Source organism: Anomaloglossus baeobatrachus, chromosome 6 (assembly GCF_048569485.1).
Source record: "Anomaloglossus baeobatrachus isolate aAnoBae1 chromosome 6, aAnoBae1.hap1, whole genome shotgun sequence".
NCBI lineage: Eukaryota > Metazoa > Chordata > Amphibia > Anura > Aromobatidae > Anomaloglossus > Anomaloglossus baeobatrachus.
Window position 1 is genome coordinate 398,753,656 of NC_134358.1, and position 14,672 is coordinate 398,768,327.

General features: G+C 44.8%; 1 protein-coding gene across 3 annotated transcripts in view; it reads right to left on the reverse strand.

Moving 5' to 3' along the window:
* STARD3NL (STARD3 N-terminal like) overlaps positions 1-14,672 on the reverse strand; it is a 96,316-nt gene that overhangs the window by 10,563 nt on the left and 71,081 nt on the right. For all 3 annotated transcript variants that reach the window (XM_075315123.1, XM_075315121.1, XM_075315122.1), the window contains one exon: positions 9,671-9,788. In XM_075315123.1, coding sequence (XP_075171238.1) covers positions 9,671-9,788 — 118 coding nt within the window. The remainder of the gene's footprint in view (positions 1-9,670; positions 9,789-14,672) is intronic.

Genomic DNA, 14,672 nt, shown 5'->3' on the forward strand with positions numbered 1-14,672 from the left:
TCACACGCTGCGATATCGTTAATGACGCCGGATGTGCGTCACAAACAACGTGAACCCGACGATAAAACATTAACAATATCGCAGCGTGTAAAGCCCGCTTTAGTGTCCGTGAAAAACAAAACGGTCATCCATGCTGCCAGAAAAAAAAAAGGACATGTGTGTTGCACTGATATGTCAACAGCACCATAGATTATAAAGGGTACGTGTGACATTCGTGAAAAAAATGGAAACGCGGACATGTGCAGGAGGCCTTAGTCTGTTCTTTTTACAGGTTCTTTAATCTTCAAATTTTGTACTGTATATATGAAACAATGGGCTGAAATGCTTTGGAAATCCATGCAGCACATGAACAAGAGTCTGATATTAGGGGACATAAAAGGTATACTGTAATATAAAGCATGACATCATAAAGGAAACCAGTCAGCTCCCAGCCCTTCCAAAGCTGCCTTTATAACTTTGTATAAGCCTATTCCTGGATTATAAGAAGGTCTGCTATGTGCCATACACTTGTTTGTAAAAAAAAAAATTATAAATCTAATTATAAATCTAGCTTATGGTATACAAATTGGTCAGGACTAGTCCTGCCTCAGAACCGTGAGTATGCTGGCCGCTGCCAGTATTGAGGAGGAGAGGGATGCCCACCAACAGTCCCCTTGGTGGGGTGGGGGGGAGGGCACCCTGAAGCTGCGGCTGGAGACACAGATCCTGGAAAATCAGAGCCCATGCTTACTGATGTGCTAACGACTGTGAATTCTTGACATAGCATGCTGGTCACTTTAATTCCTCCCATCTGCATGTTTGAAGTGGAAATCTCATCTATCAGACAGGAGCTGCAGGTGGTGTTAATGTGCGGGTAGGGGCCCTGGAGGAACATGTCAGCTCCACAGAGGGTAATCTCTCCCATCGGACAGAGAACCTTGGCAGAGCAATCCACAATATCTCGCTGATCAGGGCCAAGGTGGACGACCTGTTAAATAGGTCCCGCAGAAGCGATCTCCGCTTCGTTGTCCCAGAGAAGGCAGAAGACAATAACCCAGTGGCCTTTTCTGAAACATGGCTTCCTAAGACCTTGGGCACGTATCTGTTTTTTTCCTTCTTTACCATCAAGAGGGCACATAGGGTGCCCACCTGACCCACACCAACAGAGGCACCTCCCCGTCCTATACTCAATAAGTTGCTGCCCTTCAGGAACAGGGATTCTGCGCTCCGCAGGGCCTGGGAGATTAAGGATCTGGCTATTGTTGGCCACAAGGCCTCACTGTTCCCGGATTATTCCGCAAAAATCCAGCAGTGGAGAGCGCAGTTTATTTATGTCAAAAAACGTCTGAGGCAGATCCCTTACTCAATGATGTACCCTACCAGACAGAGTGGTGGGGGATGGTGGGACACAATTTTTGACATGCCAAAAGATGCAGCAGTATGGTTCGATACTTGTCTTGCCTCAGAACTTGTACGCACACCCTTTGGGCATGACCACTGGGCACCAGTAAAGCAGAATGTTGCATTAACACACGAGAGTAGCAGTCACCTGTGTAGTGGATGTTAGTCATGTTCCCCTGGGTATAAAGATCTGAATCAGGACTAGTCTGGGAACCAATGTCCTGCCGCATTAGTCCTGGATCATCTGCATACCACAAGCCAGATTTATAATTTAATAAAGTGTATGGCACAGAGAGGACCTTCTTATATTCCAGGAATAGGCTTATACAATGTTATGGTGGCAAGGATTTCCAAGAGCACATTCTATTTAGGATTACAAAACACACATTTTTTAGTGACTGTGGCACTAAACACAAAGCTGGTGCTGAATCAAGAGAGTAGGTATATTAACCCTTTAGTGACGGAGCTAATTTTCACCTTAATGACCAGACCAAATTTTGCAATTCTGACCAGTGTCACTTCATGAGGTTATAACTCTGGAACGCTTCAACGGATCCCGGTGATTCTGAGATTGTTTTTTCGTCACATATTGGACTTCATGTTAGTACCAAATTTAGGACAATATTTTTTGTGTTTATTTATGAAAAAAATTGAATATTGGCAAAAATTTTGAAAATTTAGCAATTTTCAACTTTTGAATTTTTATACCGTTAAACCAGAGATTTCTGTGACACAAAATAGTTAATAAATAACATTTCCCACATGTCTACTTTACATCAGCACAATTTTCGAAACAAAATTTTTTTTCGTTAGGAAGTTAGAGGGGTTCAAAGTTTATCAGCAATTTCTCATTTTTACATCAAAATTTACAAAACCAGTTTTTTAGGGACCACATCACATTTGAAGTGACTTCAATAGGCCTAGATGACAGAAAATACCCAAAAGTGACACCATTCTAAAAACTGCACCCCCCAAAGTACTCAAAACCACATTCAAGAAGTTTATTAACCCTTCAGGTGCTTCACATGAACAAAAGCAATGTGGAATGAAAAAAAGCAAAAATTAAATTTTACCTAAAAATGTTGCTCTAACCCAAATTTATTCACTTTTAGAAGAAATAAAACAACAAAATGGACCCCAAAACTTGTTCCCCACTTTCTTATGAGCGCGCCGATACCCCACATGTGGTCAGAAACCTCTGTTTGGACAAATGGGAGGGCTCGGAACAGAAGGAGCAATATTTGAATTTTGGAAAGCAAATTTGGCTGAAATAGATTGCGAGCACCATGTTGCATTTACAGGTCCGCTAAGGTACCTAAACAGAAGAAATCCCTCACAAGTGACACCATTTTGGAAACTAGACCCCTCAAGGCTTCTATCTAGGGGTATAGTGAGCATTTTGGATCCACAGGTACTTCACAGATTTTGTTAACGTTACGTTGTCATATTGAAAATTTTAATAATTTTCTCAAAAATGTTGCTTTAGCATCAATTTTCTCACTTTTTCAAGAGGTAATTCCAAAAATTTGACCTCAAAGTTTGTTAACCATTTTTTTATGAGCGCGGTGATACCTCACATGTGGTCTGAAACCTTTGTTTGGACAAATGGGAGGGCTTGGAACGAAAGGAGCAATATTTGAATTTTAGAAAGGAAATTTGGCTGAAAAAGATTGCGGGCACCATGTCGCATTTGGAGGTCCCCTAAGGTACCTAAACAGCAGAAACCCCGCACAAGTGGCCCCATTTTGGAAACTAGGCCCCTCAAGGAATTTATCTAGATGTTTGGTGAGTACCCTGAACCCTCAGGTGCTTCACAGAATTTTATAACGTTGAGCCATGAAAAAAAAAAAATAAAATTTTACCACAAAATTGTTATTTCAACCAGGTAGCTTTTTTTTTTACAAGAGTAAAAGGAAAAAATTCAGCATAAAATTTATTGTGCAATTTCTCCTGAGTTTGGCGATACCTTATATGTGGTGGAAATCAACTGTTTGGGCGCATGGCAGGGCTCGGAAGGGAAGGAGTGCCATTTGACTGCAAAATTGGCTGGAATCAATAGCGGACGCCAGGTTGCATTTGGAGAGCCCCTGAGGTGCCTAAACAGTGGCGGTCCCCCACAAGTGACTTCATTCTGGAAACAAGACACCTCAAGGCTTTTATCAAGGTGTATAGTGAGCAGTTTGAATCCACGAGTACTTCACAGAATTTGATAAGCTTAGGTTGCCATATTGAAAATTTTCATTTTTTTCACAAAACTGTTGCTTTAGCATCAAATTTCTCACTTTTTCAAGAGACAACAACAAACCGTGGACCCCACAGGTTGTTATCCAATGTCTTATGAGCACAGGGATACCCCACATGTGGCCAAAAACCTCTGTTTGGATAAATGAGAGGGCTTGGAATGGAGGGAGCACCATTTGAATTCTGGAAAAGTTGAAATAAATTGCGGGCACCATGTCACATTTGCAGGGCCCCTTGGGTACCTATACATCAGAAAACCCCCACAAGTGACCCCATTTTGGAAACTGGATTTTATTCAGGAGTATAGTAAGCATTTTGAATCCACAGGTACTTCACAAAAATGTTGCTGTAGCAACAAATGTCTCACTGTTAGGCTATGTGGCCATGATCCAGCGACACGGCATCTAGTACACAGTGTCAGCCTCCTGCAGAGATGTGAGTGTTGTCCACGGGAGAACGCAGCTGCCCAAGCCCACGATTTGGGTTCAGGCCGCTGTGGAGCTCTATGCTACCTGCAGAGAACACTCATCTCCGCAGCATAAATTGACATGCTGAGGCTCGGGAAGCTGCGCCACAGGTCGGTTTATGCTGCGGAGAAAAGAAGCACAGTGGGCATGGGATTTCTAAAAATCCTTCCACTGTGCTTCTACTGCACAACGCAGCGTTATGGACACAGGGAAAACACTCTGCGCCCAAAACGCTGCAAACCCTGATTGTGGGCACACAGCGTAAAATGCTACAATGGATGAATGGATAGATGTCAAACAAATATAACGTCCCATTCCCCTGCATATTCTAAGCTGGCGCCCTTTAGTGCCTTTCATGTGGCACTAAAGGGTGCCTAGCCTTGTATTTAGCCCCCCAAAAAATTAATAATTAAAATAAACGACGTGGGGTCCCCCCTATTTTTGATAGCCAGCTAGGGTAAAGCAGACAGCTGTAGCCTGCAAACCACAGCTGACAGCTTCACCTTGGCTGGTGATCAATTTGGAGGGCTCCCCAGGCGTTTTTTAAAAAAAAAAAAAAACGTGGGGTCCCCCCCAAATTAGATCACCAGCCAAGGTGAAGCGGACAGCTGGGGTCTGGTATTCTCAGGGTGGGAAGAGCCATGGTTATTGGACTCTTCCCAGCCTAAAAATAGCAGGCCGCAGCCGCCCCAGAAGTGGCGCATCCATTAGATGCGCCAATCCTGGCGCTTCGCCCCAGCTCATCCCGCGCCCTGGTGCGGTGGCAGACGGGGTAATATATGGGGTTGATACCAGCTGTAATGTCACCTGGCATCAAGCCCTGGGGTTAGTGATGTCACGGCATCTGAACAGATACCCGACATCACTAACCCAGTCAGTAATAGAAAAAAAAAAGACAAAAAAAAAATTTATTTGAAAAAACACTCCCCGAAACATTCCTCTTTTACCAATTTATTGAAAATAAAGAAATTCCGGTCGCTATAATCCATTTTGGAGGTCCCACGCCGGCTCTGGATCTTCTAGAATATGGGGGGCACGTTCAGGGAACGTATCCCCCATTTTCTGGAAGAGCAAGCTCTCCATGAGCAGTGTGGGTGCAGTAATCTGAGAATACTGCACTCACACTGCCCCGGTCCAACCTAGGGCAGAGTGACCTGCAGTAACCTCATTCCAGAATATGAGGGGCACGCTCACAGAACGTACCCCCCATTTTCTGGAACAGCAGCCTCTCCATGTGAGGAGTGTGGCTGCAGATCACTGCACTCACCCTCCCCCGGTCCACAGTGGAGCCTGTGCATCAGCGACGTCAGCAGGATTCCTGCTTGCAGGGATCCAGCTGACAGCCGCTGTCTGCGCATGCGCCGCCAGCATTGAAGAAGGAGGCGGCGATCGCGGGCCCGGAGCGGCAGACAGGTAACGTATAACCGGGGGCTTGGGGGGGGGGGGGATGACGGGGGGTGACCTAGTGGGACCTGGGGACACCTTTCTGCCGCATGTGACGTGTCACATGCGGCAGAAAGAGCAGAATGAAGGCGGCCGCGCGCTGTGCGCCGCCATCTTCCACGCTCCGGAGGGGGGAGGGGGGAGGCGGCTCTGGAGACCGGAGGGGGCTCCGGTGACCAGAGGGCTCCGGTGGACCGGAGGAGGGGTCAGGGGGAGGACATTTCCCTCCGATCTGAAATGCTTGATCATTTCAGATCGGAGGGAAATGACTGCAGAGCCGGCGCCGGCGGCAGTTTTCTGTGCGCTTCGGCGCCATTTTGGATGTCCGGTGGGGGTAGGGGTGGGGGTGGGGGGACTCTCCGGTACCGGGGGCTTTGGGGGCACTAGGGGGTTAGATTTCTTTCTCATCTGACATGTTTGATCATGTCAGATGAAAAAGAAATCAGTTTTACCGGCCATTTCTTTTTTTTTCATGTGTTCGTCGGTATACGGTGTATACCGGCGATCACATTATCGGGGTCCAAAAAAAACACCCCGATTCATAATCTGGGGGGTCTCAGCTACCCCCGGTAGCTGAAACCCCCGAGATTTTCGGTCGCTGGGGGGCGCTACAGGGTTTTTTCGGGCCGCCGCTTTAAAGCGGCGGAACAGAATAAGTACCCTGTTTTGCCGCCGCTTTAAGTCGTACGGCCGTCGTTATGAGGTTAAAGATTAAGGTCATCATGTCATGTATTGTTTTTTTATATGTTTTATGTGAGGCCTTGGAAGCTACTGTAAGTTGATGAGGTTTGTTATAGAGCGACTGCATGCTGTATCTGTACTTCAAAAGGAAAAGCTCTTATGTTTTCTGTACACAAGACTAGAAATGCAGAGTTGGCTTTACACATGTTTTTGCAACAAGCAGAAGTTGAATTCCTGAGTGTGAGGGTAAAAAGCCAACTCACTAGAGAAAGCAATAGATCCTTGTCACATAGCAAACAAAAGGAATATGGAAACCCCATGCCCCCTGGTCTTTAGTGCTCTGCATTCAATACTTGTCTAATACGTCTCCATACAGGCTAACATTATCAGAACCCAACAATATTGGCTGCATCGGCTGATAGTCTATTCATGGGGCCCACCAGATTCTCCCAATAGAAGATGTTAGGGAAGGGTCTGCAGAAAGACGTCTGCTGGAGACAGATATCGAGTGAGGGCAGTATTCCTCTGTTCACCGAACCAGACAAGACAAGCGGAGGAGCAGAGTGAGGACAAAAGGCGAATATAACCTTTCTGACCGAGATAGAACTATTTTCTTATCAGCGTGACAGATTTATGGAAGGGCAGGCCAGCATGGCGCTACTGGAATAAATTGTACAAACTGTCTTCTGCTTTCCCTGTCAGGATCTGTGAACAGAGGAACGCATGTTCATGATACCCGACAGGACACTGCCCTCACCCGATGTCTGTCTCCAGCCTTTTTACACAGCAGGTCCTAAGACGTGGGATGGCTGGTAGCTGACGTTTTTCAAGTCCTCAGTGCACCAACTATAGATTACCTTTTTGCTGCATTTTTGCTAAATAAGGTATTCAATAAAATTTTTAATATTTACAGTAAGTGTACTGTGTGTTAGTCATTTATTCTTATAACATTTCTAGGAGTAACCTTTAACAAACTTTGCTGCCTCAGGAGCAAAGGTCTTTTTGCATTGCTTGTTATTTCAGTTTGTGGCATATACAGTGCCTTGCAAAAGTATTCAGTCCCCTTAAATTTTTTTCTCACATTTCAGGCTTCAAACATAAAGATGTAAATGTTATGGTGAAGAATCAACAACAAGTGGGACACAAACTGTGAAGTTGAATGAAATTTATTGCTTATTTTAAACTTTTGTAAAAAAAGAATAAACTGAAAATTGGGGCGTGCAATATTATTCATCCTCTTTACTTTCAGTGCAGCAAACTCACTCCAGAAGTTCATTGAGGATCTCTGAATGATCCAATGTTGTCCTAAATGACTGATTATGATAAATATAAGCCACCTGTGTGTAATCAAGTCTCTGTATAAATGCACCTGCTCTGTGATAGTCTCAGTGTTCTGTTTAAAGAGCAGATAGCATCATGAAGACCAAGGAACACAACAGACAGGTCTGTGATACTGTTGTGGAGAAGTTTAAAGCTGGATTTGGTTACAAAGAGTTCCACAAGTTTAAACATCCCAAGAAGCACTGTGCAAGCGATCATATTGAAATGGAAGGAGTATCATACCACTGCAAATCTATGAAGACCCGGCCGTCCCTCAAAAATTTCATCTCAAACAAGGAAAAGACTGAACAGAGATGCAGCCAAGAGGCCCATGATCACTCTGGATGAACTGCAGAGATTTACAGCTGAGGTGAGAGAATCTGTCCATGGGACAACAATCAGTCGTACACTGCACAAATCTGGCCTTTATGGAAGAGTGGCAAGACTAAAGCCATTTCTCAAAGATATCCATAAAAAGTGTCATTTAAAGTTTGCCACAAGCCACCTGGGAGACACACCAAACATGTGGAAGAAGGTGCTCTGGTCAAATGAAACCAAAATCGAACTTTTTGGGCACAATGCCAAACGATATGTTTGGCGTAGAAGCAACACAGCTCATCACCCTGAACACTCCATCCCCACCGTCAAACATGGTGGTGGCAGCATCATGGTTTGGGCCTGCTTTTCTTCAGCAGGGAAAGGGAAGATGGTTAAAATTGATGGGAAGATGGATGGAGCCAAATACAGGACCATTCTTGAAGAAAACCTGTTGGAGTCTGCAAAAGACCTGAGACTGGGACTGAGAGATTTGTTTTCCAACAAGACAATGATCCCAAACATAAACCAAAATCTATAATGGAATGGTTCAAAAATAAACGTATCCAGGTGTTAGAATGGCCAAGTCACAGTCCAGACCTGAATCCAATTGAGAATCTGTGGAAAGAGCTGAAAACTGCTGTTCACAAACGCTCTCCATCCAACCTCACTCAGCTCCAGCTGTTTGCAAAGGATGAATGGACAAGAATTTCAGTCTCTCGATGTGCAAAACTGATAGACATACCCCAAGCAACGTACAGCTGTAATCGCAGCAAAAGGTGGTGCTACAAAGTATTAACTTAAAGGGATGAATAATATTGCACGCCCCACTTTTCAGTTTATTATTTTTTATAAACGTTTAAAATAGGCAATAAATATCGTTCACCTTCACAATTGTGTCCCACTTGTTGTTGATTCTTCACTATAACATTTTAATTTTTTATCCTTATGTTTGAAGCCAGAAATGTTGGAAAAGGCTGAAAAATTCAAAGGGGCCGAATACTTTCTCAAGGCACAAAGTCTAAAATACCCCATCTAACAGACAGGGATCAATTTGCAGAGGCCTCTATCTTTTTTCATGTATGGAATAGCGCTACTTGCTGTTAAATCTGTCAGAATAATATACTCGAAATGTGACTGCTGCAGGCAATCACTACACTTCACTGTCACGTGTTGAGATATACGGTAAGCAGCAGAAGAGGAATGTACTGACTTCAACCCTTATGGATATATCAATTTGTGGCATATTTAGTTCATGAAGTATGGACGTACGGCAGATTTCTTTTTGATGGGAATGCTTTTCCATTAAAGGTGAATCTGTCACCAAGTTTGCTATCCCACCTAAAAGCAGCAGAGACCATCCAGCATTATCACTTACAGTGTTGCTTGCTGCAGTTTTGATATCATCACTATATCTGCTGCAGATCTACCAGATGTCTGCATGCTGAGCTCTGTATATCAACCCCCCCACACTAGTCACTGTGCATAGGCAGAAACTTGGCATAAAATGGTGGGGGCAGAGATTATACAGAGCTCATGAATATGCAGAGCTACATGGCATCAGGTTTACTTGTCTTCTCGTGATCATCTCTTGCTGATTAAAAAAAAACAAAAAAAACCAAAACTATTTTATCAAGACGGCAGCAAGCAGCTCAGTAAGTGACACATCGCTGAAATCAGAGTCTCTGTCTCTACATTATGCTGCTCTCAAATTAGGTGGCAAACAAATGGTGGCACATTTCCTTTAAAAGAGGCATAACCCTAACAACAACAACAACAATAATAAAAACAATACAAAATATTGAACAAAATTTATAACTCACGATTTTCTTCTTCAGCTTCTTGTGGTAAAACTTTAAAATCTAGGAACCAAGCTTCTATCCAGGCCAAGATAAAGGACATAATAGGAAGGACATAACCAAAAGCACCTTGGGAAAATATCTGGGAAATACAAGTATTTATACTTTTATTATCACTTTTATATGAGGAAAAAAGACCAAATAGAAGAAAAAAAAAATATATACCATATTTTTCAGATTATGAGACACTTTTCCTCCCAAAAATGTGGGAGCAAAATGAGAGGTGTGACGACATGGACTCTCATGGGTTAAAGTTTCTTAAAATTCAGCCAGACAGGATGATAGATTGTTTATAGACGGGGGATAAGTCCCTCATTGTTTTTACAAGACTCTTGTTGACTCATGTAATTGTGTAGGCCACTGAAAGCCAGACGTATTGTTTCTCCAGACTCTTCCAGTAATCATTGTATTGTAGTTGTGTATTGCTAATGTGATTACCTTAGTAGCCATTGTCGAGCCTGTGACTTGCAGACTTCATGTAGATACCCTCAGTCTTTCTGTAGACATCATTTGGATGAACATTGTCCATGCAGCTTGAGGTTCATCCAATGGGAGAGGCGATCTTGTCCAACCAATCGATGAGGACGCAGTGTATCCAAGTGGAAGGCTGTGGCTATAAAAGGGATTTCTTTAAGCCACCAGGTGGTTGTTGATGGATGCTGATGGATCCAGTCTAAGCTCTTAGGAGCTGACTAGAGGATCAGGATATCTTATGGCTTCAATCTAGGGACTCCGGTTCCGGTTGGAGACCATATCCACAGCCTAGGGATTTCGACTCCGGCTGCCAGGATTGTAACATCATACCAGGACTACATAAGGAGGACACTCAGATTGGGACAGTTCAGTCACCTGTTACAGACTTTGCAGACCTCAGACAGCTTCCTAAATCTGGCATTATTCCTTTCTCGGTGGGTGCCCGCCAAAAGCGGGGTGCTGCTGGATTGGAGTAAATAGCCCTGGAACCTCTGAGGCATGGACATTCTAAATCCCTGGTGAGCCAGCGGAAGGGTGAGACTCTGTTGCCTGTTACATTGTGATTTGCTGGTTATATGTTATGTGCCGTTAATTGTTTGGGGATCCAATAAAGTCTAATTATTGTGGTTCCCTCACCCTGTGTTGTCCGAGTAGTGTTACGCCCACGGTTGAGGAGGCCGGCGTTCAGTTGGGATGAGCCCTGAGCCACGCTGTCTTTCTAAAGGCAGCGGGTTTTAGTGGACGAGAGCACCCACTGAGCCCCGTGTCTCCACAAGGGGTGTGTCTTATAATACGAATGTAGCTTAGGCCCGTTTCACACGTCAGTGAAAAACACAGACGTTTTTCACTGGCGTGTAAAACACGCACATGTCCCTGCGTGTGCCGAAAATCACGGCACACGTGGGTTGTCTAAGTGCAATCCGGGCTCCGTTCTCCGTGGCCCGTGATTGCATTTAGAGATTCACTCACCTGCGCCCGCTCCTGCTGTCCATGGTGCTGATCGCTCCCGCGACGCAGCATCCGGCCGGCGGTGACCCCTGCAGAAGCTGCTTCCGGGTCGGCTGTGTCGCGCATAATGAATATGCGCGACAGTAATCAGCCGGCTTAAAAGCAGCAGGGAGAACAGGCTGCAGAGGACATCGCTGGACGCCGGGTGAGTTGAAATGTTTTTTATTTTAAAAGCACGTTTTTTTCTGGCACGTGTTTCACGGACCACACCACTGCGTGGTCCGTGGAACATCAGTGATGCCAGAAAAAAATGGACATGTCTCCGTGCAGCAATCACGCACACGCGGGTACGCTGCACGGAGACACGTGCAGTGACAAATCACTGACGTGTGAGCAGATCCATTCATTATAATGGGTCTGCGTATGTCCGTGATTCTGGTACGTTTAAAAAAAGCACAAACGTACCAGAATCACTGACGTGTGAAAGGGGCCTTACAGGGATGTGGAGAAAGGGCGCTGTGCTGGCTGCGGTGGGGGCTGTGCTGAGCAGGTCAGTGCGGTGGGTGAGAAGCCCTGTCGGCGGTGTGGGTTTCAAATAATGGTGCCCGGAGTCGCACTGCCTCCGGCCCACTGATCTCCAAGCAGCATACTTAAGGAAATGGCGCCCGGAGGTGGCACGTGCGCAGATGAGATCTTGGCTTTTCATTGAGCAGAGAGCTCAATCTGCACACGGCGCTGACGCTGGGCGCCGTTTCCTTGAAGCCAGCACTGCTCCGCCTCCCGTGACCCTGCTCCAACACCGCTGCCACTCCCCCTCCGGTAGGACACCACCGTAGTATAAAGGCCACTTTACACGCTGCGATCTCGCTAGCGTGCGCACCCGCCCCCATCGTTTGTGCGTCACGGGCAAATCGCTGCCTGTGGCGCCCAAAATCGAGCGGACCAGTCACACTACTTACCTGCCTAGCGACGTCACTGTGACCGGCGAACCGCCTCCTTTCTAAGGGGGTGGTTCGTTCGGTGTTACAGCAACGTCATTAAGCGGCCACCCAATCGAAGCGGAGGGGCGGAGATGAGCGGGACTGCCACCACCTCCTTCCTTCCTCATTGCCGGTGGAGGCAGGTAAGGAAATGTTTGCCGTTCCTGCAGTGTCACATAGCGATGTGTGCTGCCGCAGGAACGACGAACAACATCGTACCTGCAGCAGCAATGATAATTGGGAATAGGGGAGCATGTCAACAATTAGCGATTTTACACGTGTTTGCGACGATTTTCAATCGCACGTGTCACACGCAACGGCATCGCTAACTCGGCCGGATGTGCGACCCGAATTCCGTGACCCCCAACGACATCGCTTTAGCGATGTCGCAGCGTGTAAAGCGGCTTTTAGACAGACCTTTTTTTTGTGAAAATTTAAATTTGGAAATTTGACCTAAATTTGGGGTGCGTCTTATAAAACGAAAAATACGGTACATATATGAAATGGATAACTGTCATTGCACAGTACACAGCAGGGGCATATAAATAAGATAGTAATTCCAAGATCTATTGCTTAAAATGTACTTTGTTCATGAGACAATCCCTTTAATAAAGCTGTGTGAGACAAAATTAAAGGACTTCTCATCTCACAGAAATAACACCACCCTTGTCTGTAGACTATCTGGTACTGGAGCCCTGTCTCATTAAAATAAATAAGCTTATAAACTCTTATTCACAAAAAAAACTGGAAAACCTGTTTTTACCATGGACCAGACCATTATGTTCTAGGAATAAAGGTTATAGTTGGCACAAATTTCTGTAATAATTTGGTGCATTTATAGTGTGAGCATAGTAGCTGTACTGAAGCCATCATTTGTAGAAGCTGGCGGTTAGAAACTGCTGACAGCCCGCTCTATGCGGCTGTTATTAGAAAATTCTGATCCTGGCAGTTCCAGAGAGGCGGAATAATAATCTTTTATATATATATATATATATATATATATATATATATATATATATATATATATATATATATATATATATATATATATATATATATATATATATATATATATGTGTCCCTGCGGTGTACTGTGTAATGGCCGTGTCTGACTGCACAGGGACATGGTCTGATCACACCACAGCTCCTAGGCAGGGGAATGAATGATAAGTGAGTATACAGACAAATTAGCAAGGGGTCTCAGCTGCTGCTTTCCGAAATATCAGATTTCCCTGCTTGAGCGAACTCATTTTCTTTCCTAAGGTAGCACAAGAGCGAGTGTTCTGACGCATTTCCAGCCCTCTGAGCTAACCATAAAAGTAAAGTCAGTGACAGGTGCTTCAGCGGCCACTAAGTTTATATATCACTGGCTAAATTTATGATGAGCTCACAGAACAGGTGACATGACAAATACTCATTCCTGTGATAAGACAGGTCAGGGAAATGCGTTACCTCACAAAGAAGCAGCATGAGCTCCTATGGTTTCATCTGAATACTCATTTATCACAAGTGACTTCCCCTGCCCAGGAGCTGTGGTATGATCAGACCATGTCCTTGTGTACAGTCATGGCCAAAAGATTTGAGAATGCTACAAATATCAATTTTTACAAAGTCTACTGCTTAAGTTTTTCTAATGGCAATTTGCATATACTCCAGAATGTCATAAAGAGTGATCAGCTTAACAACAATTACTTTCAAAGTCAATATTGGCTAAGAAAATGAACTTCAACCCCCAAGACACATTTCAACATCATTGCATTCCAGCCTTAAAAGGAGCAGCTAACATTGTTTTAGTGATTGTTCCATTAACACAGGTGTGGGTGTTGATGAGGACAGGGCTGGCGATCAATCAGTCATGATTAAGTAAGAATGACACCACTGGACACTTTAAAAGGAGGCTGGTGCTTGGTATCATTGTTTCTCTTCAGTTAACCATGGTTATCTCTAAAGAAACACGTACAGCCATCATTGCTCTGCACAAAAATGGCCTAACAGGGAAGAGTATCGCAGCTACAAAGATTGCACCTCAGTCAACAATCTATCGCATCATCAAGAACTTCAAGGAGAGAGCTTCCATTGCTGCCAAAAAGGCTCCAGGGCGCCCAAGAAGGACCAGCAAACGCCAGGACCGTATCTTAAAACTGTTTCAGCTGCGGGATCGGACTACCAGCAGTGCCGAGCTAGCTCAGCAATGGCAGCAGGCTGGTGTGAGTGCTTCTGCACGCATTGTGAGGCGGAGACTGCTTGAGCAAGGCCTGGTTTCAAGGAGGGCAGCAAAGAAGCCACTTCTCTGCTGAGGACTGGGGTAAAGTCATTTTGTCAGATGAATCCCCTTTTCGATTGTTTGGGACATCTGGAAAACAGCTTATTAGGAGAAGAAGAGGTGAGCGCTACCACCAGTCTTGTCTCATGCCAACTGTTAAGCATCCTGAAACGATTCATGTGTGGGGTTGCTTCTCAGCCAAGGGAATCGGCTCACTCACAGTCTTGCCTAAAAACACAGCCATGAATAAAGAATGGTACCAGAATGTCCTCCAAGAGCAACTTCTACCAACTGTCCAAGA